The sequence below is a fragment of the Blennius ocellaris genome, assembly GCF_963422515.1.
Source record: "Blennius ocellaris genome assembly, chromosome: 17".
NCBI lineage: Eukaryota > Metazoa > Chordata > Actinopteri > Blenniiformes > Blenniidae > Blennius > Blennius ocellaris.
In genome coordinates, this window is record NC_137666.1 from 10,500,995 (window position 1) to 10,526,841 (window position 25,847).

Genomic DNA, 25,847 nt, shown 5'->3' on the forward strand with positions numbered 1-25,847 from the left:
TGACTACGCTCACTCTGTCATTCCACGTGAAAAAGTAGAGGGTGGCGGTGGTGATGCAGGTCCAGAAGTTAAAGAGGTCCTATTAATCCAGCTTTTCCTTGATTTTCAGTCATTTGAATACTGCTGCTGTGTCTGTGGGAACTGGATTGTCTCCCTCTGTCCACACATGCCCATCTTGTGAAGAGGAGGAAATACTGGGGCCATCTGCCAGAGCAAGAATGCTCAATTGTGGGAGGGTCAAAGGGAGAGCCTATCTTGATTGGGATTGGCTAAACCCTGATGACGCTGTATAGGGTTTGATTTCCGATTCGCTCATTGCAGCACAAACCTTTTAAAAACTTTAAAAAAAAAAATCATTGTAGCTTTGAAGAAATTTAAAATGAGATGAAACAGCATTTTCTTATTCCCAGCTGCTCTCTTAAATTGTTGTGATTTGTGGGTAGAATACTGTAGTCTGAAACATCTCTAGAGAATTAAAATTGCTTTAAACAGACTCCACTTTTTCACCAAGCTAGGAAAAAGGATAAACAAAGTGTGATATATCAACACAATCCTAACTTCCATAATAATTTATGAGGTACCATAATTTATGACGGCTACCAACTATGCGTAAGAAATCTCAATTTGAAGCCAAATGACTTAAATCAAACTCATACTTTGCATTTCAAACCTGCCTAATCCAGACTACGGTTATAAAGGGCCTGAATGTTTAAACTGGTAAACCGGATTAATAGAGCAAACATTCTAATCTCTAAAAGAGCATCGAGTATAATGGAGAATTAAAGTATATCAAGACAAGTACATGATAAGAGCACAAAACCAATGAACATTACTGAAGAAAACACCGATAGACAGTCAGGGAGTCAAATATTTTATTGCTGAAATACAACCAAGAAAAAAAAATGTACTTTCAACTAGGCAAAACAATAAAAACAGAAACATGCTATTTTAAGGTACTGAAGAGGAAACTAAGATTTCAATAGTTTCAGAAGACCCCCACACACAGCAGGCAAATCATGACACAGACAGAAATTCCTGCCGATAAAACAAAGTGTTGAACTAAATAAGCCCAAGGTTTCATTTACCACTGCCAAGCAGACACGAAGAAGAAAATCAAAAACAAAAACATAATGCACATTGTATGCAGATCTGAATCACAATTTAAAACCCACCAAATTACCTTTCCGGCTAATGTCTTCTTCTTGACACTTGCTGCAAACTTACAAGTAATTACTCACATCGCAATGCTCATACAAAATTTGCCTTTCCAGATTTTTTTAATGTTTTTTTTGTTGAATGTTTGATACTGAAAAAGTTTTATCATCACATATATATTATGGTCAAAACATGAAGAGAAAGAAGTATCCAATCGCACTCTTCTCTTTCTGCTCAGTAGTGACCTGAAAAGAGAAACGACAGGATAAGAGATTAGATCATCTGTTCTGGTGACCAGGTGAAGGTTGTATACGATGATACTTTGGCCCTTTCAGAACACTTGTTGAATTATTTTAAAATCGAGTGTTTTCATGACTACTCTCTACATCTTAAGAGAAAGTAGAAAGGAACACCAAAACATTTACAGTGTGAAAGTGAACCAGGCAGCATAATATTTCATAACTTAATTCTCCAATACTAATCACTAGGGGGGGGGGGCATCCGGAACAGATGGCCGAGCCACCGCAGCTGGCTCCTCTGGACGTGGATATATATATAATAATATATACACAAATATAATAAATTATAAGGGAGTTCTTTTATACGATCACTTGCAGAATAAAGAATAAATAAGTTGTTAAATAGATTTTTTTTGTTGTCTGATGATTGAAAAAAAAAAAAAGAAAGAAAAGGGGTTCAAACTTACGTGGGGAGTAGGACCGTGATCGAGATCGGGAACGGTACCCTCGACTATAGTAAGGAGACGGAGATCTGCGCCTGTGGGGAGGAAAATCACAATCATTAATTGCTTGTCAAGCCAGACTGAATCTCGAAATGTTTTTTTTTTTTTTTTTTTATTGTACTGATTTTGTTAAAATTCTGGGAATTAAAGGCAACGGGAGACCGAGCTCACTTGTATGAACGGTACTCTCGATCGTCGTAACGGTCATAGTCACGATCGTAACCTCTCTCATAGCCGCGGTCGTGGTCCCTTGGGAAGCGGCGCGATCCACCACCACCACCGCCACCGCCGCCACCGCCGCCGCCGCCTCCTCCTCCACCTCCGCCACCGCCACCACTGGAAGCACACAAAGATTACAAACGTTTTATCACCATTGCAGACAGGGGAAAAAAAAAAAAAAGTGTGCTGTAAAAGTGAAAGCATACTATGTGGGTCGTCCCATGTAGATTCCAGGAGTGGGAGTGTGAGCACGCTTGGTGATCGAAAAGTCCACTCTGATCTGACGTCCATCCAGTTCCATTCCGTTCGCGCGCTCCTTTGCCTAAAACACAGTTAAGACTTTAACTTGTGGTGTACTGATTTTTGGATCCTCTCTTAAGAAGAGTTACTAAAATAAGGTTTATAATCACATCTCTACTGGATTCTTGTTTATGTCAGCAAAGAATCCAAACATCGATTAGAACAGGGTAAAAAAAACAACAAATTTACAAAAATATTCAGGCAATCTTACCTCCTTGGAGTCCTCAAAGTTTTCGAAGTAGACAAATGCAAAACCCCTTGATCGTCGTGACTGCTGGTCATACACTATGTTGACGTCAGTGAGGGGGCCGTACTTGGAGAAAACGTCCCGCAGGTCCCTCTCAGTGGTGTACAGGCTCAGTCCAAACACACCCAGACAGTTGTTGGGATCAGGGTTGACCTGTGGGGTTAAAAAGAGCATAACTCATGAGTGATGTGTAGAAATGGTTGGCTGTGTGTTAGTGACTGAGGAAGTGAAGTGCTACTTTATTATGCAGTATACTTTGCAGAAAATTGTAAGCAGTGTGTGCATTATACTCTGTTTCCAATGTGTCTACGACGAGTTGACATTGGGGAGCGGCTATGACTTCTACGCCGACGGTCATCGGAGCTGCGGGATCGGCTCCTGGAGTGGCGTCTGCGGGAGCGTGAACGGGAACGGGAGTAGTGCCTACGTGAGCTTCTGTGAGACCGAGACCTGTGGACACCATTTAAAAAAAGAAAAGTTTTAAGTTAGTCATCATTTTAAGAAGTTCTTGTCATCACACAAACACTGGTGATGTCTTACCTGGATTTGGACCTGGATCGGGACTGAGATCGAGACCTGGAACGGCGTTCTTTAGAGCGTTCAGGCGAATGCCTGGTGGATTTCACCGAGCCTCGGAGAGAGGCACTCCTCGAGTCAGCCCGCGAGTCCTGAACAAATTACACACGCCAAGTTGAGGAGCGCATTGGGAAAACAGTGTCTTACAGTAAAAAAAAATAAAATACAAGGTCGGGAGTTGACATCGCACTGTGCCAACATGCCCCTTCCGTAAGGGTTTCACCATACTAATGCATTTAGCAGGATTGAAATACATATTTTAAAATATTGCACATTAAAAACATTAAGGGAAAGACAAGATAGATAATCAAAGAAATTAGCTTAGCTGAAATCCACAAAAAAAAATGAATTTAAGAATGGAGATTGACCAGTGATGTGGCTGATACGAAGAGGGGAAAAATTGAGCATGCTTAAGAGAAAGCAACAGGATGACAAGTAATAACATAGCAGGCTATTAGGAAATTACTCATACCCTGGTAAACTTCTGATCTTAACTTCACAACTTCATAACAACCCTTCATTTCTTCTTTCTTCTGTTTGAATTTATGACTTCTTTCTCTTCCTCTTCCCCCATTTACCAATACAACACTAGAAGCTGGGGACAGATCTGGATCGCTTCTTTTCAGCATCCCACACATTAGCATGCATCAACACCATCAGCTGCAAACAACAACAACTTCACATCTGAAAGGTCTTCCGCCTTTTTCTTTCTTCCCACCTCTGCCTTAACAAAGAACAAACAGGAATAAGGCATGTTGGCTTTATGAGAAAACCAAGAGGCACAAAGAAAAACAACAAAGGCAGCAAAATAATTTTCACGTTAGCTTGATTAAAATGACATCAACATGGAACATTGGGATAACTAAATGTGAACTTGTTTAAACTCTACTGAATGTGATGGTTAAATTTAACAGTAATGACTATCAACTAGTTCAATAGGCAGCAAGAAAAGTCAAGGATCGCTGAAGTTGAAGTAACGTAACCGGTGTTTCAGATTAACTGGTTTCCCAGATAACTGGTGACCGACTTCCTTTATCGCCCGTCGACGCTGCTAATAACTGCAAATGTTAAAACAAAAACTCACACGACGTACGACAATTAGAATGATTATTGTAAATGCGGCGTGCGCCTGGACAGCGACAGATTTTGGTCGGTTTTTTTCTTTAACGTCTACTGTCTCTCGCAGTAACAATGGACGCTAAAGGAAATCCGTCACCAGTTAACGGGGAAACCAGTTAATCCGAAACGTCTTAGCAGTCTTTTAACAGGCGCTAACGCCACCTTTAACACATTCGCGTTCAACAGTCTTAATTTCAATGTATCAACTTTACAGTTAACTTTTAAAGCACACATTTTTATCATGTATATGAATAATAACGGCTCCATTTAACAAATTTCTACTCGATACAAGACCTACAAAGCAGCTAACTGCTAAGCTAACTTCTTCCGAGACGACATTTGATCTTAAATTCGAAACTCACCTGCTCCCTGTACTCTTTCTCGTTGTTGCTCATTTTCAATCAATGAGTGGTGTCTTTAAAACGAATTACTGTGAAGCGCAGAGGTGATAACGACTAAATAATCCGTCTGCCGAGCGGATGAGCGCTAATGCTAGATATGAAAAAATTATCACGTTGCCAGTCGAAGGCGCGACTTCCGGTTCCGCTCTTTCGTAGAACGCGGGACTTCCAAGTTCCTGTTCAGCTGCAGGAGTGCAGAGCAAAAATATAAAGATCACGATCTGCGAACAAAGAGCGCCGTTCAGAAATCCAAAAGGCAGTAAGCTGGTCAATCTTGCTTGCTTTGGAAATAAAAAGAAATTATAGGGCGAGTGTGTTCAATAGTTCACTCCTGTGGAAAACCATTAAAACACTGGAGGCCCCGTGATTGGATCATTTATTTGTTTTTCAGGTTATCTATCGATCATCATAATCAGGGGCGTTTCTATACACCCTGGGGGCCGGAGGCAAGAAGGACTATGGGTTCTCCTGGCCCTAGAACAATGATGAATGAAGTCCAGCACGACTTATCAGTAAAGAAATACTTTATTAAATAATTAACATATAAGATACATATTTCAAACTTAAGACACACAATATCAAAATGCCAGAAAAACAAACAACTGAAATGTGCAAAATTTTAAGTATGATAAAAGTGCACCCAAGCAAAAAAAAACAATAACAAAACAAGGGATTGAAGTGGAAAGTAAGAACTGTGACACCTTGGTCTTATATCTATTGTCCACTTGTAGTGCAATGTTTTTTTTCTTAAAACTGCTGCTTGCAGGCCTTGGCTTCTGCAAATGCAGCCACAATATCGTCCATATCGAAGGACCTTTGAACATCTGTCTCTATGGAAACCAGTGCTGGTCCTGTGAGCCTCTCCTGTCACAACAACAACACTTATGGCATACTGTGCAAGCAAAGCTGGACTACTTCTTAAAATAAAGTGATTAAAATTGGTGTAAAGCAAGAATAACTATGTGCTCTAAGTTTGACATACCACAGAAGTGTGTTGTTATCCATGCTGTCAAATTTGAATGATTAATATATACATATATACACTCTTTCTGAATGTATTTAGATCCTCGTGATGTTGAAGCATGTGATTCAGACACATCCAGAAATAAAGTGAAAGGAGCAGAAATTCACCGTGCAATGTCCAAGTGTTGAAAAATAAGCCCCAGCATCATTTATTTATGGTAAAGAGGGAATACATGAGTCGGAGCTGCTGAGACTTAGATCCTCTCTTTTTGGACCAAGGTGAGTTTAACATGTCTGTATATCGAAGGTCACAACCCACCCATCTGTACGTTTTCCTGAAAACATGGTGAGGGAGTGGCGTGAGCAGGGAGGGAGTACGTCAATGCAAGGTGTAAATGCGTGGCCCGCACACCACGCCTGGCGGTGAGCGGTTGCGTGCATCATACATCGCACAAATGGTTCAGTGAGTTGTACGCGCTCACAACATCAGATCTCCGTGCATTAATTGTTTACAGTCTCTACAAGCTAGTCACTGTATTTCCATTCAATTTAATTTACGTGTTCGTTGTAAAAAAGATTTAAAACCCTACATTTAAGGGAATTGGCAACTTGCAAAGGACAATGATTTTACTTTGTAAATATATTTTGTCTTCCAAATGCTAACCTCTCAGATTTGCATACTGTATAAACCATCAATTTGCCAGCTATGTAACTATTTAAAATTGTTTTCCAATCCGCTGGCTGCTACACGCAATAAATATATGATTGTGTTTTAAAAAAAAAAATCACTGGCGACTTCACGCTGAATGAACACAAAAAATGCACAAAGAAGACTACTTCCTGTATGAAGATCCCGGGACTCTCTGGGTGTGTCTGTATAGTCCCTACTATCTCCTTTCCTATCCACTTTTCCTTAACCCCGTGGACGACGCCACGAAGTTAGGAGACTTTCTAAAGGCGATCATGTGGTTTTGACAATGGGAGCGCAATCCCACCAGTTATTCTAAGGCAGATTATTCCATTGAGTAACTTTACATGACAGTCAATTTCAATCATTGCGAGTTTCCCTGAATGTTAAATGTTGTCGCCGCAAGGAATTGTGGGGCAGCATTATCAGGTCTCCTTTAGTAGAGGATGCATCAGTGTTTCCGAGGCTCAAGGAGATTATAAAGGAAGCATTGAGCCTCCTTTCCTTATCTTCATCGTTGCCGCCACTTAAACACTTCCAGGGATTAAGGAAAAGTGGATAGGAAAGGAGGTAGGAGTGACTATTCAGACACAACACCGGTGTCGAGAGAAATGGAGGTGCAGTAAAGCTCTCTTGGGAGTTTCCTTGGTTTTTTTTTTTTTTTAAAGACATCAGAATTGTATTTTTTTTTTTTATTAAGAGATATTTTGATTGAAGAATCATCCTAAAAAGATGATCATTCTGCTAATATACTCAGGGATCAATACATATTTCAGGATGCATTACGGTTATCTTGAACTGAGGCAGTAGGGTTTATTTTTATACTTGTCACTTTACTGTAAAACACACTCTTGTCACTGTAAGAATTGATTGATTCACTTTTCAGTCATACTTAAACAAAATACTTTATTACAGACAGGGAAAATTATAATCTAAAGTTCCAAACATAAGCACAAGCATGCTTGAGTGTAACAGTAGTTCACTATGGAGTAACTGATATTGTAGCTCTCTGTAGCAATCCTGAATGTTCTCCTCCAGTGAGGTCATTGGAAAAGAATTCACAGCTCTCATTTCATTGCAGACTCGAGGTAACAACTAATTTTACTCCAGTCAGAGGAACAAAACTACACACACACACACACACACACACACACACACACACACACACACACACACACACACACACACACACACACACACACACACACACACACACACACACACACTCCTACTCAGGCAATCCATAAATAAAACAAACGTGTTATTCTTCAATAACAATTTTCAATCATGCCGTTCTTGTAAGAAAACTGAGGAGATATATTAATTTTCAATACTTTACAGAGAGATTAGGCTTCTTGATGGAATATTAGTGTAGCTATCTGTCATTCATACTGCCGATCACATGAAGTGTCACCGTCCCACAGCAGTCAAATTCAATGTGACGATTCTTAAATCTGCTGCTGGGTTGTACATGGCAGTAAATCCCCCCCCCCCCCCAAAAAAAAAAACAAGACATGCTCAAATCAGAGCTACGGGGACGAAGGCACTTCGGGCAGAACTTTAAACAATAAAACTTAACAATCCCAAATTAGCATAACAAAAGCCATTCAGTCAGTAGTGCCAAAGTCTGTGTCGATAAACACTTCTTACAGACCAATAATGTCTCTAAATACAACTCAGAGATTAAAAATGTCCCCGAAAAAGAGACGGAATCCTTTCTTAAGACTGTTGACGTCTCCAGACGAGTCGAGTGAGACCGTGTCACATTTCAATCCGAAGCTCGCTTCCTTTGGCCCATTTCTTGTTTTCGTCTTTTCACACAGTCACTGTACACAGCCGCTGCTCTCGTAGACAAAGTCCCTGAAGCTATACAATTAACTGGAGATTAATCTTATCAGTCATAGTAGCTTCTTATTGAGGATTTCCCACATCATCAACTTTCTGAAGAGAGGCATGTGGCACTGTGGAGACAGAGGCACTGGTTAACTGCAGTTTGTTAGAACAAAAGTAGAAACAAAAAAAAGATGTGACCATAATGACATGCATTTGTAAACCCAAGACATTTAATTTCAATTAAATATTTCGGAAAGAGTGAAAGTGATCGTCACTTGCAAGATAAAGAGAGAATTGGAGTTACAAGTGGCTGCCATATTAAGTCCACTGATCAACGATTAGCGGGAACATGCTGACATACACCACTAAACACGTCAGAAGACGGCAAGCAAGTGAAAGGTGAAGAACGATAGGTACATTAACATGCAAATGTTTAAAGTAAAAATGTCAAACAGTTCCCGGAGAGCCTCTGTCCTGCATGTTTCAGGTCTTTGTGTGACAGAGACAGAGGATCTCCAGGACTGATTTTTTTAAAGAAAATATAAACCTGGAAATCCAACTGAGAAGCTTGAAAATACGACCCATGGTTCCCCCTCATGCTTACTAAAAAATCATGGAAATTTTTTTCTTTTGATTACCCAATGGAACCCTCCCTTGTATGCATGCCAGTACCTGTTTAAATGTGAGGGGCCTTCCTCTTGCGATGTAGTCGGCGTATTTACAGGCAAAGACACCGCAGTCACTGCCATTTTTCTGTTGAGGGATTTCCTATAGAAATAAGATCATGAGTCTCACAGTCAAGAGAAAACAGAACGGGTCTATCAGGGGCTTTCAAAGTGCTTGAGGATGAGTTTCCTGACACAGCTACACTGCGACCCCCAAATCTCACGACGAGCAGTCATTTTTGCATGATTGCCAGAGTTTCTGCTGTTTTTCATATAATAATTTAGCTAATGGCTGTTGGGATCTATAGGAAATAGTGAAAGCATAACTCCACTGGAACTTGTTGGATGTTTATTTTGTATTTGTAATAGTCTGTTGTAGTGATCACATTTATGGTTTTACACCATTTATTCATATTTTGCTGGTATTTAATTGAGCCGCAAAAATGTATCTGATAAAAAAATCAAATATATATATTTTTAATCCTTCGAAGTTTGCTGTGGCTGTATGACACCCTAATACTTCCTGGTGCCCCCTAGTGGAGGCCTGCCCCACACTTTGAAAAGCCCAGAGGTGCGTAACATTCAAGCAGTCTGACTTACTGAAGCCCTGAAGCTTCTCACAGTCCATTTGGCGCTGTCGAGCTCTCTCCCTTTCTTTGCTTTGTGCTCCTCTTTAAGATAAAGTCTGAAAAAACCCCAAATATGAGAATCATAACCAAGTTAAAACGAACACAATGAGAAAAGTTCCTGGTGGTCAGACTGGAGAAAACTGGACTCACAGTAAAAGACCGCAGATGTCATCGTGCCTCTGTCCCATGGAGTCAAACGACTTCACCGTCTTTGTCTTAAAATCGATCACCTGAGAAGAAAATAGTGAGCGTGACTAAAACCAGCAGCGCTTCATGAAGAATACCCAGCTGGTCGACACACGAAACTGAACAAAAAATGTGGTTCTCAGATAATATTTTGGTGGGGGACGGTGGCCTGAAATGTTAAGATGATAGATTTACACTTGAACCGAACCGTGTGAACTCACAGCCAAAGCCCAGTGGACCCCGAGGTGCAGAGGCACCAGGAGGAGATCGAACACGAAGAGGTCGACGGACTTGGTCCAGCGCTTCACGGCTCCGTGTCCCCCGGGCTGTCCCGCTCCGCCGCCCTGGAGCTTCGGGTAGAAGAAGGTGCTGAAGGAGTAGACTCGGAACTGTCCGGCTTCGCCACGGCGGCGCTCCATGACCAGGGAGAGGTAGAAGTTCATCACCTTGGGCGGAGAGAGAACACGAGATACACCGCATGAGTATGTAACAGACAAAATGTTCTTCGAAAGTGGGCAGCACAGAAACATGCAGTCCGTCAATCGCAGACACGGGCCAGACAGTGGAAATCCTTTTGGCCTCCAAAACACTCCCAAGCACACCACACTCGCGATCTCACCTCGTCGTTGAGCCAGCCTCCTTCCTGCAGTGTGGCCAGGTCCCTCTGTGTGATGCGAAGCTTGAAAGCGGCGCTGAGGACAAGGTTGGGGTCGCTCTGCGAGAGAGCGCCACTCACCTCCGCTGCCATTTCCTACAAACGGGTGAGCACAAGTCAACGTTACGTTCTGCACGTTTCAAACATGACGGTGCATCTTAAACAACGTGGCGACGTCACCTTGGTCAGCCGAGGAATGTCCTCATCACCGTGCCTTGCGTGCGCGGAATGTGTGTCCGGGGCGCCGACGGCAGCGTCCACGAGATTCAGACGGGTCGCTACTTCGGTGGACAGGTCCAACTCTGCCGTTTGATTCTGCTGCAAACCAGATCGACGGATTGTACGAGAAATTTAAACTGGTACGAAGAATTAGGACTGCATTAAAGCGTTGACACGTGAGGAGAAAGAGGGGAAGCTCGACCTTTGTGCATCGGACAGGCTGTACATCCTCAAAGGAACCGCTGACCGGCTTGGTGAAGGTCAAGCCCCACCTGGAGAGAAAACAAAATTACAAAAGGAGAGGAAGAGGACATGCACTCTAAGACCTTTTGAAAAGCAGAACTCAGCCTACTTCCCGAATGCATTCTGTGCTAATGTGAATCAAGTCTGAACAGTTTATTTTACTTAATTTAGTCCAAAGTTAAATCAACACAAAGTGTAAAACGTTTCCTTTTTTCAAAACCTTTTTTCTTCTTCTTCTGGACTGAACGACACACAAATTCAAAAGTGATACGACACCAACCTGTCCTTGGGCGCAGATCTGTTCTTCCACGTAAAAACATTCGGCGTCGCTGAGAAGATAAGACGAGAAAATACCATAAAACAAGGGGATAAACTGATAGCAGCAAAGATGTTATTTGCAAACTTAATCTGGGCCTACAACTGAGAAGTAACAGCAGTATTTAACAATTAACAACATTAATTTTTCAATCTGCTCATATTTCATACGATATAAAAAAGTGTCCCACCAAAGTGCCCCATCTTTCTTGGTACTGGTTCAAAGGTTTTTCCTGAGGCAGCGGTTTTATGATCAACCTGTGACAGCGGCTTTCTGGAAACAAAGGGAGAACAAGTCAGACGAATCCTCTGAAGTTTCCGGGTGCGATTGGCCTTGAAACGGCTTTTAAAGGCCACACGTTAGGACGAAATCTACTTACTCTTGTGGCTTGGTTTGATTGAAGGGTAGTGGTTGGGTTTTGCTGTATTTATCCGACACCATCTCCAGCAAGCGCCTGTAATGCTCCTTATCGTTTTGCTTTATGGCCTACAGGAAGACACAAGCATGACAAGTGCAGGTGTGAAACCTCTAGATTCCAGCTTCGAAATAATTCATGAAATCTTTTCACGGTGCAAACGTGCACTTTGCCTGAGCCAATACTACATTCATCTAAAGTTAAACCAGACGGCGTTACATATTTGTTTTTGAGCGCAAATAAGGAATCGGTAAAATTTGCATGATGCGATTTATGCAAATTATGGTGTACTTCACCTCTTCCACTGTGAGGCTGGGCTTCGAGCAGCGACTGTGTCCAAAGCTATTGTAGACGAGGTCAGGGTGAGCTGCTCCTATCCTCACTGCAGACCGGGTGGGCAGCAGCGGGAGGGAGCCTCTCCTCTCCCCATCCCTCCCTCGTTCGGAGAGGCCTGTAGGGGGCGCTGCTCCACTGGAATTAAATAAGAGATGAGCAAGTTGGTAAGGGAGTTTCATCAAAAGCCTTCATTCATTTTTATGCCAAACCTAAGTGAACACAAAATAAATTGATAAAGTTGAAAATCTAGACAAAAAAATGTGTTTGTAAAGGCGTAAGAGGAAGCAAAAGCAAATTAAATGCACTCTTCAGTCAATCCATTTGTAACACTTTTTTCGAAAACCGAAACGATCCATGAGATCACACACACCTGTACTTCCTCATTATGGGTAACGAGCTCTGGAAGAGATTCTTCCCACCCCTCTCATTTACTCCGCCAAAGGGTTTATCTAGGAGCAATCACAAGTACAGGTGACGGATGACTCCACAACAAAGAAAAATGTTGGCGACACAAAAGAAAAAAAAAAAGGGTTAAAGGCTTTTCCTGGTGGATCATCGTCCCTCACTTACCCATTCTCCAGTCAGTAACGTTCGGCCGTGAGGTATGAAGCTCATCTATGCCCAATAAAGTCACAGCCTTGTAGGGCAAAAGAGAGAATCGATGGTCATAGAACATAAAAAGTGAAATTAACAGGTCCATAATTTAAAAAACCCAAAAACAACAACATAGTCAATACAACGATCACTATGTGAATGATAGCAGCACCCACCCGCTTCTCATCGTACAGCCGGGGCTTCGGACACTTTGTGTTCTGAGGTTTGCGCAGCCCGAACAGACCTGCCACTCCAGCCACAGTCTTCTTCAGAAAGCTGATCACGACATCTGAAAAAGACAACAGCCAGTAACATTTATGCCACAGAGTTTTTGGGGAAAAAAAACTAAACATCAAGAGGCTTTTAAGAATTGTGAACGAACCTCGCCGAGGTCGTTTCACCTCGACCTGTTCGCTCTGGGAAACGCCGTCTGCAAAATGCACACTGAAAAAAAGGGGAAAGCAAAGTTTGAGGTCCTCTTCTCACTCCTGCAATGCTAAACATTTGTCCACATAGAAATAACTTGGATTGTGCCTGTCAATTTAACGGGTTACAGAAAAACAACTGCAAAACATAAAATCGTTGTCTCGGTTTGCATGCTCTCTCCATGTGTGTCCCGTGTTTTCTCCAGGTATTCTGGTTTCCTACAACAGTCCCAAAATATGCACGCGAGGTTAAATGGTGACCCGTGATGGACTGGTGAGCTGTCCAGGGTGTATTCTGCCCTCGACCATAGTAAACTGGAATCGGCTCCAGGGCCATTACCCTGAACAGGAATAAGCGGTATAGAAGATGGATGGATGCCTGGATAAACAGCCTCTTTAATCTTTTAATTCTGCAATCATTTATATGAAGTACATCTCATACCACACATCTCAAGTACTACCACTAATGACATAATAATTTGTACTGATATCATTTACTCGATGTATTGTCCGTTCTGATTATCATGTTTTGAATTTAGAAAGAAAAAAAAACCCCATAATTGTGAAATATTGCAATAATGACCAGAAAACCTAATCATCTCACGTTATTCGAGCACTCAATATGATTGAATACGATTTCTTTGGGGTATTTAGACTCTAGATAATATATTGTACTCATATGAAGAGGTTCCATTGACCCTAACATATTACAGGAAAAAACTTTAATAGTACCATCATTTTTAATGGTACCATAACTTGTAGTACTATTAAAATATTTCTAGATTTATAGTTTATCGACATGGAGTTGAAATTAATTTCAGCTTGCTAACTACCTTTGGTTTTTAATTGATCAATAACAATAATTAGTCATTTAAGACTGAGGACAACTTCCAGCTAAATATGCTGGGAGCGACCTAATGTAAACAATACGGACTTTTAGTTTGATCAAATGAGGTTGTTTATTCAGTTGCTAATAACTTGTGAATTAGTTTTTAACGTACGAGGATTTGTTTAAACCAACACGATATCTAATGCCGACGTTGACACAGGTTGACGTTAGCTAGCAATTAAGCCGTTTAATCAGAGGCAGACAACAACTCTTAAAATCACTGGGGGAGGAAGGTGTCGTGACCGTAAACTGTTCAAAACCCCCTCCGACCACCGACCTCTGGTAGCTCCGTTTCGCCGGTCTGCTGCCGCCCTCCTGCCGCCGCGGTCCCGCTCTAGCGTAGGGACGCGTCGGTATCTCTCCGTTCAAGTTGCCGTGCGAGGACCACTCGGCTGGGTTTTGCCCCGAAACGGGATCAAACAGCGATGAGAATCCGTCAGCTATCCATCCAAACATCACAGACAAATAGGATAAACTTGAAGGGAGGTCCTCTTCGCGGTCCAGGACTGATCTCGACGTTAAATAACGATCTACGACACACCGACTCCTGTTGCCTTAGCTTAGCATTAGCATCAGCGTGCTACGCAAGGGACGTGCGTCACCCCGTGTTGATGTTTGACGGAGTGCGAGCGTAAAGTTCCTAAACAGGGTCCGGGTGGGCGGGGTTTCTGCGCGTACGGCCTAAACAGACACACTTGTGCCTTGCCGGCGTATGCGCATGAAATAAACAAACGCATCCGTGACCCAGAGGCCAAAGAGCGTCATGTGCAGCTCGGACTCTGATTGGCTGAAACTGCTCCGCTCAAGTACCAATTCTCGTTACATAATTACGCCGACCTGAGCTGGTCCGTCGCTCGCACTCTGGGAAGTGCTGAGAAACGGGTAGAAAAACACTCATCAATTTCAGACACTCGAAATATGACTTAACTCAAACGTTTTATTGCCATACATATTTTTTGCTTAATTATGCCATAATTAATATTCCGTTTCAATTTCATCTCATTGGGTTGTCTCTTACCATAATTGTATTCATCATATATTGAATGAATATGCGTCAAGACGTTCAATTACGTATAGCACTTTGAGCTTTTTATGATCAAATGTTTTGTGATGAATTCATTGCAAAACGTATACTCTATTCATTGGGATCACCAAGAACTTGAGTATCTATAAAACAATGCCAATCAGTAAATGCGTTAATTGTAAATGGATCATGAAACTGACCCCCCTAACCCTAACCTAAATTAAAGAAAACAAAAACATTGGTAAAATGCATGTAGTAACAAGTTATTTGTAAGTGGTGGCATTTGAGCTCTGCAGTTCTTTTCATATCCCAGACTGCTATATTTGATCGTTTTGTAAATTAAACTTGAAAGTGTTTGACTATGACTCCCCCCAACCAAACTTTAAAGACCCAAGTGACACTTGTTCCCACATATTCTCAATGAACTGAAAGATTTAATTGTCAGAGCTTCATCTATATAGGATCCTACATCATGTGTGCACATTGAGACACAAAATGAGTCCAGTCTGGCAAGTAAAAGCAATTAAAATATTTATTGACTCTGGTAGAAACACAGATAATACAAAAATGCATATGATTCACATTTGTGCAATCAAACACCTACTGAAATCTGTACAAACAATGAACACAATGTACTATTTACATAGCACAAAAAGATAGAAAACAATTACAAAAATAACAACAGTACTATTTAAAACAACCAAAAGCATTTGTTCTTCCAGCATCTCAGGAACGACCTTCAAAATACTGAGGTACAGGGAATAGAAAAATGACATGGGTATAAAAAATAACTTATGCGTTTAAAAAAAAGAAAGAAAAAGACATTTAATAAATTTTTCAAAGCACATGTAAATCTGGACACGTTTCTACATGGAGGATAAGGCATGGACGATTTCATAACGAAATGCAGGCAGGCGACATTCAGGCGTTCAGTGGTTAGACTACTTCGGGTCGGGCCGGAGAGAAGATGAACCTGGTGAGACACAAAACACAAAAGCAGCATGTAAGAAAGAGGAGGAAAAAACAAAACAAAACAACAAAAAAACCCAGAAACGTGATGATTTCTGGATTGTATACATTTAAAATACAAAACACCACTACAATTGCTCTGACTTAAATTTGCGTAATGATTTCTTTTTTTATAAACAATGCCAGGGAAATGGCACAAATCATAAACATTTTTATGACAACTTTTAGTCCATTTACTAAAAGATCATGTCACATTAATAATGCTACTATGTACTTACAATATCAAAAACATTTTTACAAACAAGATCTATAGGTCAAAAATATTTTACCAGCCAATATAATCAAACTTGGAAAAACCAACAGAATGCCATGAAACAATCAAAATATATTTATGTTATCTTTTTAAAGCCAACAGTAAGAGAAAAGTATTTATTTTTTTATTTTTTTAAAGAAGATGCTGGCAGGGAAATCTTATTGATATTTCTCTCCAAGTAGCCTAAAAGCAGTGAAACAAGTTAAGTCATAAAATTGAGAGGAAGGGAAAAAAACAAACAAACATGTAAACAAGATGTATGAATACAGGAAACCAAAACGTATAACAAAATTGTAATTCGGCTCAATTAAAAGGCATAAGTCAGAGGAAACAAAGGAGGCATGTGAAATGCTCGTGTAAAGAAAAAAAAAAAAAAAAGCAATCACACTCGGGACACGAGATGCTGATGTTCTGCAGGAGTTTGTTGATTTGACCATTTTTATCCACGGCAGTTTGCTCACGCTCATTGTAGCATCACAGCCACGTTTCAAATGAGAGGGCGACTTAAACCAATTGATTTGACAGGGATAGTGTGTATAATTTGGCGGCCTTGCATGTAATTTGTATCAATAGCCAATGATCAACGTGTCAATCAAACCTGCAGCACATGCACTCCAGACCAGAGGGTCATCACCTGTAACGGCTGCTGAGAGCAGTGGCAGTACGCCGTGCTGCTTTTTGTTGTTGGTGGAGTGAGCGTGCTACACTCACACTCACCTGTGCCGTACAGGTAAAGGGGCGACAGGCAGCTCAGGTACAGCCACGTCCCATTTTCCTGCAGCCAGCGTTGCCGATACCCAATCATGTCGGGGGAACAGGCGGATTGTATCCTCCTTTCCTCGATCGGGGGCGGGGCTAAACGAGACTCCCTTACTAGGTTGGGAGATGATGGAGCGCACAGGGTTTGTTGCTTTCTGCCTGACACGGTCCCACAATGTAACAGACAACCCAAACCACAAAATCAGATTCTACTTTGAGAATCTGAGTGAAACTACAGAGGCTGCCAGACATTATTAATTGAACCTCAGTTTGCCGTCTCATTAGCCCGTGTGCGCAATCAGAGAAAACCCAAACTTTACAGATTTTTATACATCTTTTTATATCAAATTAAAAAAAAAAAAAAAAATTAAAAATCAGAGTGACTTTTTGTAACGTGAACAGGCGTCTACTTTATACAGTCTAAAATAGAACGTCATCCCTGCAGCATTAAGATTCATGTGCCCAGAAACCAGTAAGTTAAAGTGTGACAATACTGCAGCGTGAGCTCAAATCCTACATCTTGAAGTGCTGGACACCACCACCACCACAATATTTGCTTTGTAAGAAGAATGTGAACACAACAAGTAAACACAACGCTGAGCGTGCATCTTGTGAAACCCCAGAGTTAAAAACACACCAGGAATAGAGTCGAGTGCACTATACGACACAGAAATCATTCTGAACAGCGCTCACCTTGTAGCACTCCTCCCAGACGCTGCTGGACTTTCTCTAGATGATGGATGTATTCTGTCAGCGATGGCTCGGGATCCTGAGAGCACGCACTCGAAGCTGCAGCCACACTGGGTAAAGACCTGCAGCCAATTAAAGTAACAATTCCATTTGACAATCTTTAATATGGAATATTTTTTGTAATTTTTTTATAAAGTAATGTTTTGAAGAGGGAGGGAGGGAGGGAGGGACCTGTTGTGCAATCTGAAGGGAGACTTGCTGGGAGGTATGAGAGCAGAGACGCTCTCTCTGTGGACGGAGTCTCTCCTCTGTGGGGACTCGGGACTTGATCTTGGCTGCTGCTGTGGCCTTAAAACCTCTGGTTTGTGCCCTGTCGTATGAAAATGAATAAAAAAAACCCCACCCATTCACATTACAACACAGCGACCTCCTGCAAATTAACATCGATTATGTCCACAGTGCTGACCTGGGGCATGTCCGTTGACGGATCCGGTTAATGAAACTCTTCTGATTGCTTTTTGCCATTTCCTCGTCAGGAATCTCATCCTGCAATAAAAAAAAAAAAAAAAAAGAACATTTCAGAGATGCATTTTGTTTATATGCTTAACACATGGACAACAAAGCCTTATGTACTACCCCCCCTTGTTCACCTTAGTTTTGTTTTAAATGGTGTTATGGCATTTTATACAAAATACTGAGTTCAGTCCTACCCTTGGGAAACATTTGCCAATTTTAAGTGAACGACGTTTTCCTCACTTCTTTGTCTCCCTCCTCTGTACGATTGCTGATTCACAATTCTTTCTCCATGCATTACCACAAACAACTGACCATGTGGGGATTTGTGTCCCTATGTGACGCATACTTGTTCCGCTTCCGATTTCTGTCCCAAACCAGCCCTCTGGAAAAGCTTTTGAAGCTTCTGTGGCCCTCCAAAATGATCAAAGCTGCTCGGCGGTAGAATGAATTCATCATCGTTACAGTTCATACCTCGACACAGCGATGACAACTTGAACCACGGCCCTGAAACGTCCGAGGGGTCGGCGTTGGGCCGAGGGAAGGGGCGATGGTCGCACCCCCATTCGGGCAATGAGGCACAGCGTGGCCTGCTCGCATTCCTGGAATCCTCCCAGCAGCAGCAGCAGGTAGCGCTTCTGGTACACCAGAGCTTTCCTGAAGCTCTCAGCGCGCAGGTAGCGCTCATACAAACGATGTCGCTGCAAAATGTTACACAACTGAGTTATTTTAAAGCGAGCAGCCTCTTGTTATACCTTTCCCCATTTTTGAATCCAAATTTTTCAGAATGCCTTTTGTTCTGACAAATGTAGAACAAGGAAGATATAATAGGAAAAGTAAAACAATGTTTATGTTTTAAGGCAGTTTGAATTCCCTTTTTGCTGAAATGTGCTATTCTAATAAATTCACCTTGCCACACAGGTTCTAAGTCATGGAAAACTGGTGCACGAACAACTAATACGACTACTATATACATGCGTTCCTTACTGACCTTGCTACTGCTCATCACATCAGTGGCGGGTCTATTTTCGGTTTCCGAGGTGACCGTGGCGAGTTCCTTCTCAGTGTGCCGCAGTTGTCGCTCCAGGCCGGTGACTTTAAGCTTGAAAGAGGCTCTCTCCTGTCTCAGTGACGTCACGCGCTCCGTCAACTCCGAGTTCTCCTTCAGCAAGGTCTCCAACAAGTTGGACGACGACGTGGATGGCTTCTGTGGCGAAAAAGACATTTTACAGTGCATTTATCTCATTAAACAAGGGGCGCCGGCGCAGAATTTGGAGCCGGCACAGTGACAAAACCTGCGAGTACCTGCTGCTGCTGCTGCTGAGGGCTGTTGGACAGGGTGCAGTCGGGCTGGATGAGATGCTGAGAGGCAGCAGCTTTGTGCGGCTGCCCGCTCTTCCATTCCGAGAGCCTCTGTGCAGCCATCTCCCTCTCATCTCGCTCAAGCTCTGCAAGAGTTTGCTGCAGCTCCTGCATGCGCCGCTGGTCCTGCTGCCTCAACAACTCCAACTCGCACTGAAGTCAAAAAGACATAATCAGCGGCCTTTGTGTGTGCATTCAAAACTATCTTAAAGCTGCCCTAAATAAATATATTACATGGGGGAGGGCATAGCAAAACACCTGTATCGATTATGACTTACCAGTTTATTATTGGTTCTTTCCTGTCGTCTCTCCCGTTCAATCAGCTCTTGCCTCCCCTTCCTCTTCTCTCTCTCCCACTGCTCTTCCCTCTCCCTCTCTTTGTCCTTCAGCAGTCGGATTCTCTCCTTCAGCTCCGCGAGTTCCACCCCTTGGCGCCGAGACTGCTCTCGCGCCACCTCTAGTGCACGGTTTGCCTCCCGTTTCTGCTCCTTCAAAGTCTCCGCAGCAACACGGTGCCGGGTGGCGGCCTCCTGCTCCCTCTGGAGCTCGGACCTCCCCGCGCGTTCCTCTTCCTCCCGCTTCCGCCTGCTCTCCATGAGCTCGGCCCGCAGCTTGTCGGCCGCGGCCGCCAGGTCCTCCCCCTGCCGTCGCTCCTGCTCCAGCTGGGAGCGCAAGTCCGAAATGAACTTCGCGTCTCTGCCGGCGTCGGCTTTGTGTGCGTGGCTGAGCTCGTCCACCTGCCTGGAGAAGCGGTTCCTCTCCGCGTCGAGCTTCCTGCGAGCGTCCACAAGCTCGGCGTGAACGCTGGCTGAGCGAGACTCCACTTCATTCAGGAGGCGTTCCACACGGGTTTTGTCCTGCAAGCTGAGCTCCTGCAGGTGGGCATAACGCTGGCGTTCACCTTCGAGCTCCTTATGGGTGTCATCGAGGCGTTTCTCCAGCAGCACGCTCCGAGACTGTTCAATCTGCAGCTCTTGTTTCAGATTGCTGTAGGCCACCTTCTCCTGCTCCACTTGACCCGTCAGAGACGTGACCTCTAACTTCTGCTTCTCAGACGACATGTGTACAGCCTGAAAAGGGAGAGGAGTTATATTTCAAGGTTAAATAGGGGAGACTATGATCTTTAAATGGACATGAAATCTATAGGGGGAACGAAGGGAGTATATACAGACTCTTGAAAATTAACATTACAAACAGAATAAGTCTTACTTCTCTTCTTTCCTCGTCTTCTCTGTCTTTACGGAGACTCAAAGCTCGCTCCTGCTCCAGTTCTTGTTGAAGCTCCTGGACTCTGGCTTGTTCTCGCCTCAAAGCTTCTTCACACTTGTCTACAGTCAGCCTGAAGAACACCACAATCAATACTGAACCTCGTTTTCAGTCTTGTTTTTTTTTTTTGTGACGAGTTACATAAATGGAGCAATGCAAGATACCTGAGTGACATCATCTTATTCTTCTGCTCCTGCCGAGTATCGTGAGCACATTGGAGTTGTTTTTGGCTCTCCTGCAGCTCTGCTCGCAGCTGGGATTCGACTTGCCCATCAGTCTGTGACTCTCTGTGCCAGTTATCATGGCCTCTGTTGTCGCTCTGGAAATATCAAAGAACGTCATGAAGACATATTCAAGCCAGTGAATGGATGGAATGGAAGTAAAAATTTTCTCATCGTTTTATACTCAAATAAAAGGCCATAACTATTAGATCGCGTGAACATAATCTTGAATGAGTTGAAAGACCATTCCGTTTATTGCTCATCATCTTGAAAATAATTTTCTGGAAACTCACTTGTGTGTCTCTCTGTGCCATTCGACAGAGCAGCTCTCTGAGAGCGACCACCGTCTCCTGCAGTGCTCGCTTCTCCTGCTGCCAGCTCATGGGGGGATTAGATGACGATTTATCCTGGTGGTCCAGTGGAACAGACTCGTCTTCAGAATGACGCTGCGACTGACTCAATGCAAAGGTTTTCAGGTCTGCGACGCGCTGTTGGGATGAGGGGGGTACACGACGCTGGGACAGAGTGAGGATTCTGCAGCTCTCTTGATACACTTTCTTGAGCAATTCCTGTTAGAAGAGGAAGGGACACAGTGAGATATGTGCTCACTGATCGACAAAATTAATTTGATGTCAGTTTTATGTGACGTCTACCTGAAGCTCTGGTGACAAAAGGTCATCGCTGTAGCTCATGCTGCCTGCAGCACTGTCCGTGTTCGCTGTGGGATTCATTCCTCGACAGCGGAGGTACTCGATGAACTGGGCATCCAGTCGTTCAGTGTGCTCCAGCTCCACTCTCAATCTTGCACCCAACTCTGAACTGACATCTGAACCACAAGGAGACAAAGGATTTAATCCTAGAGAATTTCTGGATTATAACCTGAGACCTTGGGATTACTGAAAATATTTTACATAGAAGCAGTCATATGGATGTCAATACTCACTGCTCCCATATCCATCACTCGCCCATTCTGCTGGTGAGAAGGACGAAGTGGAGCCGAGTGGAGATGGGGGTGCTGTTAGGTCGTCAAGTCCTTCCAATTCTCGCATCTAAAGCAAACATTTGCAGAAATGAAAGAAAGTTTAAGGCCGGAAGCTTGAGACACATCGAGAATGATAATATAGCATCTATAAAAAGTGTAAACTCCATACTTTGTCAGTGTCCAGTGAATCGATCACAGAGAAGTTATCGGAGATGGACACAGAGACCGGAGAGTGCGTACTCTGCGTGGCTGGATCTGGAGTGATAGTTCTAGAGTGTGAAGACTCCATTACTGCCCTCGGAGAGGTTTTGATCCGGTGAAGGTCCAGGCCGGTGCTATTCAGGGCGCTGAGCATAGACAGACGAGAGCCGAGAATGGAGGTGTGGAACCGCTCTGGGAGTCGGTCCTCGGAGGTTTCGAGCCTCCTCAAAATCTCCGGAGAGCTCAGGGAGACTTCATCACGGGAGACAGCCACAGCACTCTCAAAAGCTCTTTGAGGAACATCTGATGGTGAGAAAAAAAGAAGATAAAACGTCATCGACTTTAAAATAGATGAACAATACCACCCAAATGGGTCAAGTCCAAGTTATTATAAGCTTGCGTATCGCAGTATTTTCTCTACAAATGACTTGTTTTGTTGAAACACGACCACTCAAACCTTTTGTATCCGGTATATTTTAGAATTGATGTTTGAATCGGCTCCAAGCTAGGCGATCCCCTCTCCATACCAACAGAGGAGGAAAGACTTGCATTCTTTTACATCCTTGCTGCTGATAAGAGGATTCTACGTAACATCAACAATCTATATGCGAGTAGAGATAAGAAGTACACACCCTTCTGTGGGTATTCCTGAAGGTGAGTGTGTGTGTCCTGTTGACGCCACCGTTGTCGGAGCTGCTGTAGTTCTCTTTGTTGATAAGCTAGCTCCTCCTCCTGCACAGCCAGGCTGTCTTGAAGCCTTCGGAGCTCTGCCTTCAGTCGCTGGTTGTCTGTTTCCAAGTTGACGAGCGCCAGGTCTTTGGTCTGGCACAAAGAAATGAGCAACAACAACAAAAAAAAAAATCCATCCGTCACAGAGAAAGTACTTCGGGCACAACAGATTATCTTCCGACTTCATGAAGCTAATAATTCTGCTCTGATGATCATACCCGTGCTTCTTCCTGCAGTTTTTCTGCTCTTTCTGCACTGGTGCTCAGCCCCTGTTGCACTGCAGTCAGCTCGGCCCCCAGACCCTCTTGTTCTGCCGTCAGCCTGCCGATTTCTGCCTCTTTCTCCCTCAAGGCAGCGTCCGCTTTAGCAAGGGTCACCTCTGCGTGGGTCTGACAGAAAAGGGCAACAACCACAGTATTAGCAAGTCTAATCCCAACTGCACTTTGCAAACAAATGATTTGGAACCCATGAGCACTTTAATAACTTGATTTAAGTGATGTCTTTGTAATGCAACAACATCAAAGTGACATATGTCGTACACGTTGCTGACAGCTTATACATATGTAAACATTTACATATACTCTCAAAAATTCCTGCGGTGCATTCTAATGAAGCAACAACATTCCCCAAAAGCAGCCGTGAACGAGTTAAAATGAAGTTCTACAGAATGCAAAGCTGCAGCCCAACGCTGCAACCTTCCAGGCTCTACTTACAAAAAAAAAAAAAAAAAAATACCTTACCACATCCTTCAAAGACAGAACCCCCCCCCCAAAAAAATAAAGTGCAACAAAACTTTAGTACGACAGTCTAAAACAAATTCTCCTTGTCCTTCCTCATTTTAATGTCACTTCCTCCGTGTGAGTAAGATTCTGCTGCCTGACTGCCGGAACACGTCATTACAGCGACGCCCCCTAACTATAACCAGATGTGGTTCAGCCTGCAGTCATCAACAGCTACGTGCAAAGAAAGAGGGCAGAAACACCAGAACTTGAGGTTTTTATGGGCAGTAAGTCGTGTAAATACAATATATTGTAGCAGAAATGTTTGAATCTATATGAAGAAAATCTGCTCGAAACACTCAAAGTGACGTAGGCATTTTTCGTTTGCTTTAAAAGTATTTAAAATGTTGAATTTTAATCTTTAATCGTTTATATAAACACCAAAAGTAAAAGTGTAATTCAATAAACAATGACTAGCTGAAAACTGTCAAGCACCGTTTATACATTTGTGAATGTTAAAGTGCTAAGAGATTAATCCTTTCTGAAAATGCAGACAGTTACAGCCTGAACAATAAAATGCCGACATTTGATTTTGGATAGATGCTAAAAGTAAAACAAATTTATACTAAAAACAACAAAACATAACATTTAGACTCACCAGCACTTCTTTTTGAGCCTCTTCTTGACTGGTTTCCTTTTCATTTAGCTGTATTGTCAGGTCCTGAATCAGGCCTTTCATTGAGGTTGACTCTTGTCTTAGCTTTTCAATTTCCTCTTGGAGCTGAGCCTCCCTCCTCCCGAAAACCTCGCCTTCAGCGGAAAGCTCCCCTTTCACGGTCTCGAGCGTTTCAACCTTGGTCCGTTCGACAGAAACGAGCTCCTCCATGTCCACCACCTCTGCACGCACCTCCTGGACTTGTCGCTCCAGAGTGAGACTCGTTTCTCGAAGGACCTCGATCTCCATTTTCATCTCATGCTCTTTTGTTCGGAGCGTCTCGACCTCCCTTACTCGGCCCAGTTCTTTCTTCTGCAGCTCCAAAACCAGAGAGCTCAGCTGATTTTTCTGCTCACTCAGGGTGCTGCTCTCCTGAGCTTGGACCTTCAAACCCGCCATCTCTTCCTCCGACCGTTTCCTCATCTTCACCTCATCTTCTACCTGGGATTTGACCCCCTGCAGCTCCGCCTCCTTAAGGATGAGCAGACCTTGGAGTTCCTCGGATTTCTCTCTCATGGCTTTGACTCTCTTTTCAAACTCCTCACCATGACCTCTGTACTCTTCCTCCTGGGTGAGCAGTAATCTTTCCAGCCCCTCTTTTTCGGCCACGGCAGTCTCCAGCTGACTTTGGAGGGCTTTGAGGTGAGACTGAAGGGAATGAGAGGAGGAGGCGGCGGAGGAGTGAGTCAGACTGAGCTCGTGCTTCAGGCTATTGGGCCCGGCCGTCCTCTCCTGCTCGGCACAGTGGCGGGGCTCAGGGCTGGGAGCCGGTGAAGGATTGATGCTATCTCCATCCTGGGAGTCGCTGACTTCGAACAGGTTGGGGCCCAACGTGGCCAGTTCCGCTTGCAGTGTACTGATGACCTCGTGAAGGCGTTCCACCTCTTCCTGTTTGTCGTGGCGCACGCGCGTGACTTCAGACCGGAGATGTTCCACCTGAGAGCGAAGATCCTCCAGCTCAGCTTCCAAAGCCTTGTGTCAGATAAAGAGTAAATTAATACCGTTCTGCAAAGAAACCATGGTTCCATCTCGCACATACACATTCCATCTGCCAAAGTATTGGATACATGCCTTCACACCCACACCGTTGTTCCCGCTATTCTCCAGCTCTTGTTCCAGCTTTTGGATTTCACAGTTTAGGTGGTCAATTTCTTGGTTTTTCTCCTGAAGAAGTGCCGAGGGAAGGGTCTCCTCCTCAGTTTCCTCCATCACCTTCTGTCCCTCTTTGTCCTCCTTAAGTACAGTGAGGACAGACACATTATCCTGCAAGAGAAGACGTGCATACCAAATAATGTTAGTGTTACTCAACTGAGAAACTGAAGATCCACTGAAAGGACTGAAGACTAAAATGAAGGGATGGAAAATACAAAAACAGCCCCAAAAACAACTGCTAAACATAAGGTCTCAAAGTGATGCAAGTTTTCTACTTTTATAACAGAAAACGGCAAATAATCACAGCTAATTTGAATTGCCTTCAACCGCTTTATATCGCATTGTTACAAATCCCCTGATTAGGTGCGTAATAAATAATGTGATAAAGGAATAAATACACCGTCTGTTACACTTGTT

At 43.2% G+C, this 25,847-nt stretch overlaps 3 protein-coding genes across 3 annotated transcripts in view; all 3 read right to left on the reverse strand.

The window, feature by feature from the left end:
* Positions 1 to 858: 858 nt before the first annotated feature.
* LOC308142898 (transformer-2 protein homolog alpha-like) lies at positions 859 to 4,874 on the reverse strand. The gene is made up of 8 exons (XM_080513508.1): positions 4,721 to 4,874; positions 3,204 to 3,331; positions 2,954 to 3,113; positions 2,628 to 2,816; positions 2,323 to 2,438; positions 2,069 to 2,233; positions 1,862 to 1,932; positions 859 to 1,400 (listed from the first exon to the last, which is right to left on the reverse strand). The coding sequence occupies exons 1-8, from the start codon at positions 4,751 to 4,753 to the stop codon at positions 1,390 to 1,392; spliced, it is 873 nt and encodes a 290-aa protein (XP_080369634.1). The 5' UTR covers positions 4,754 to 4,874; the 3' UTR covers positions 859 to 1,389.
* A 2,422-nt stretch (positions 4,875 to 7,296) lies between these two features.
* senp2 (SUMO specific peptidase 2) lies at positions 7,297 to 14,352 on the reverse strand. The gene is made up of 17 exons (XM_080512359.1): positions 14,093 to 14,352; positions 12,884 to 12,945; positions 12,678 to 12,790; positions 12,478 to 12,544; positions 12,278 to 12,356; positions 11,868 to 12,042; positions 11,536 to 11,642; positions 11,347 to 11,429; positions 11,121 to 11,169; positions 10,800 to 10,869; positions 10,559 to 10,696; positions 10,343 to 10,474; positions 9,945 to 10,169; positions 9,688 to 9,767; positions 9,509 to 9,593; positions 8,916 to 9,011; positions 7,297 to 8,371 (listed from the first exon to the last, which is right to left on the reverse strand). Exons 1-17 carry the CDS (start codon positions 14,269 to 14,271, stop codon positions 8,309 to 8,311), a joined length of 1,803 nt encoding a protein of 600 aa, XP_080368485.1. The 5' UTR covers positions 14,272 to 14,352; the 3' UTR covers positions 7,297 to 8,308.
* Positions 14,353 to 15,388: 1,036 nt separating this feature from the next.
* The window catches only part of pcnt (pericentrin), a gene marked incomplete at its 5' end in the record, with an annotated part of 31,859 nt that continues 21,400 nt past the window's right edge, over positions 15,389 to 25,847 (reverse strand). Inside the window, 18 exons of the mRNA XM_080512626.1 lie at positions 15,389 to 15,812; positions 17,574 to 17,692; positions 17,802 to 17,940; positions 18,037 to 18,116; positions 18,558 to 18,784; positions 19,075 to 19,290; positions 19,389 to 19,598; positions 19,724 to 20,515; positions 20,655 to 20,784; positions 20,876 to 21,030; positions 21,226 to 21,501; positions 21,586 to 21,758; positions 21,876 to 21,981; positions 22,084 to 22,418; positions 22,748 to 22,937; positions 23,063 to 23,233; positions 24,222 to 25,250; positions 25,362 to 25,541. Of these exons, the coding sequence (XP_080368752.1) occupies positions 15,781 to 15,812; positions 17,574 to 17,692; positions 17,802 to 17,940; positions 18,037 to 18,116; positions 18,558 to 18,784; positions 19,075 to 19,290; positions 19,389 to 19,598; positions 19,724 to 20,515; positions 20,655 to 20,784; positions 20,876 to 21,030; positions 21,226 to 21,501; positions 21,586 to 21,758; positions 21,876 to 21,981; positions 22,084 to 22,418; positions 22,748 to 22,937; positions 23,063 to 23,233; positions 24,222 to 25,250; positions 25,362 to 25,541 (4,560 nt within the window). The 3' untranslated portion in view covers positions 15,389 to 15,780. The remainder of the gene's footprint in view (positions 15,813 to 17,573; positions 17,693 to 17,801; positions 17,941 to 18,036; positions 18,117 to 18,557; positions 18,785 to 19,074; positions 19,291 to 19,388; positions 19,599 to 19,723; positions 20,516 to 20,654; positions 20,785 to 20,875; positions 21,031 to 21,225; positions 21,502 to 21,585; positions 21,759 to 21,875; positions 21,982 to 22,083; positions 22,419 to 22,747; positions 22,938 to 23,062; positions 23,234 to 24,221; positions 25,251 to 25,361; positions 25,542 to 25,847) is intronic.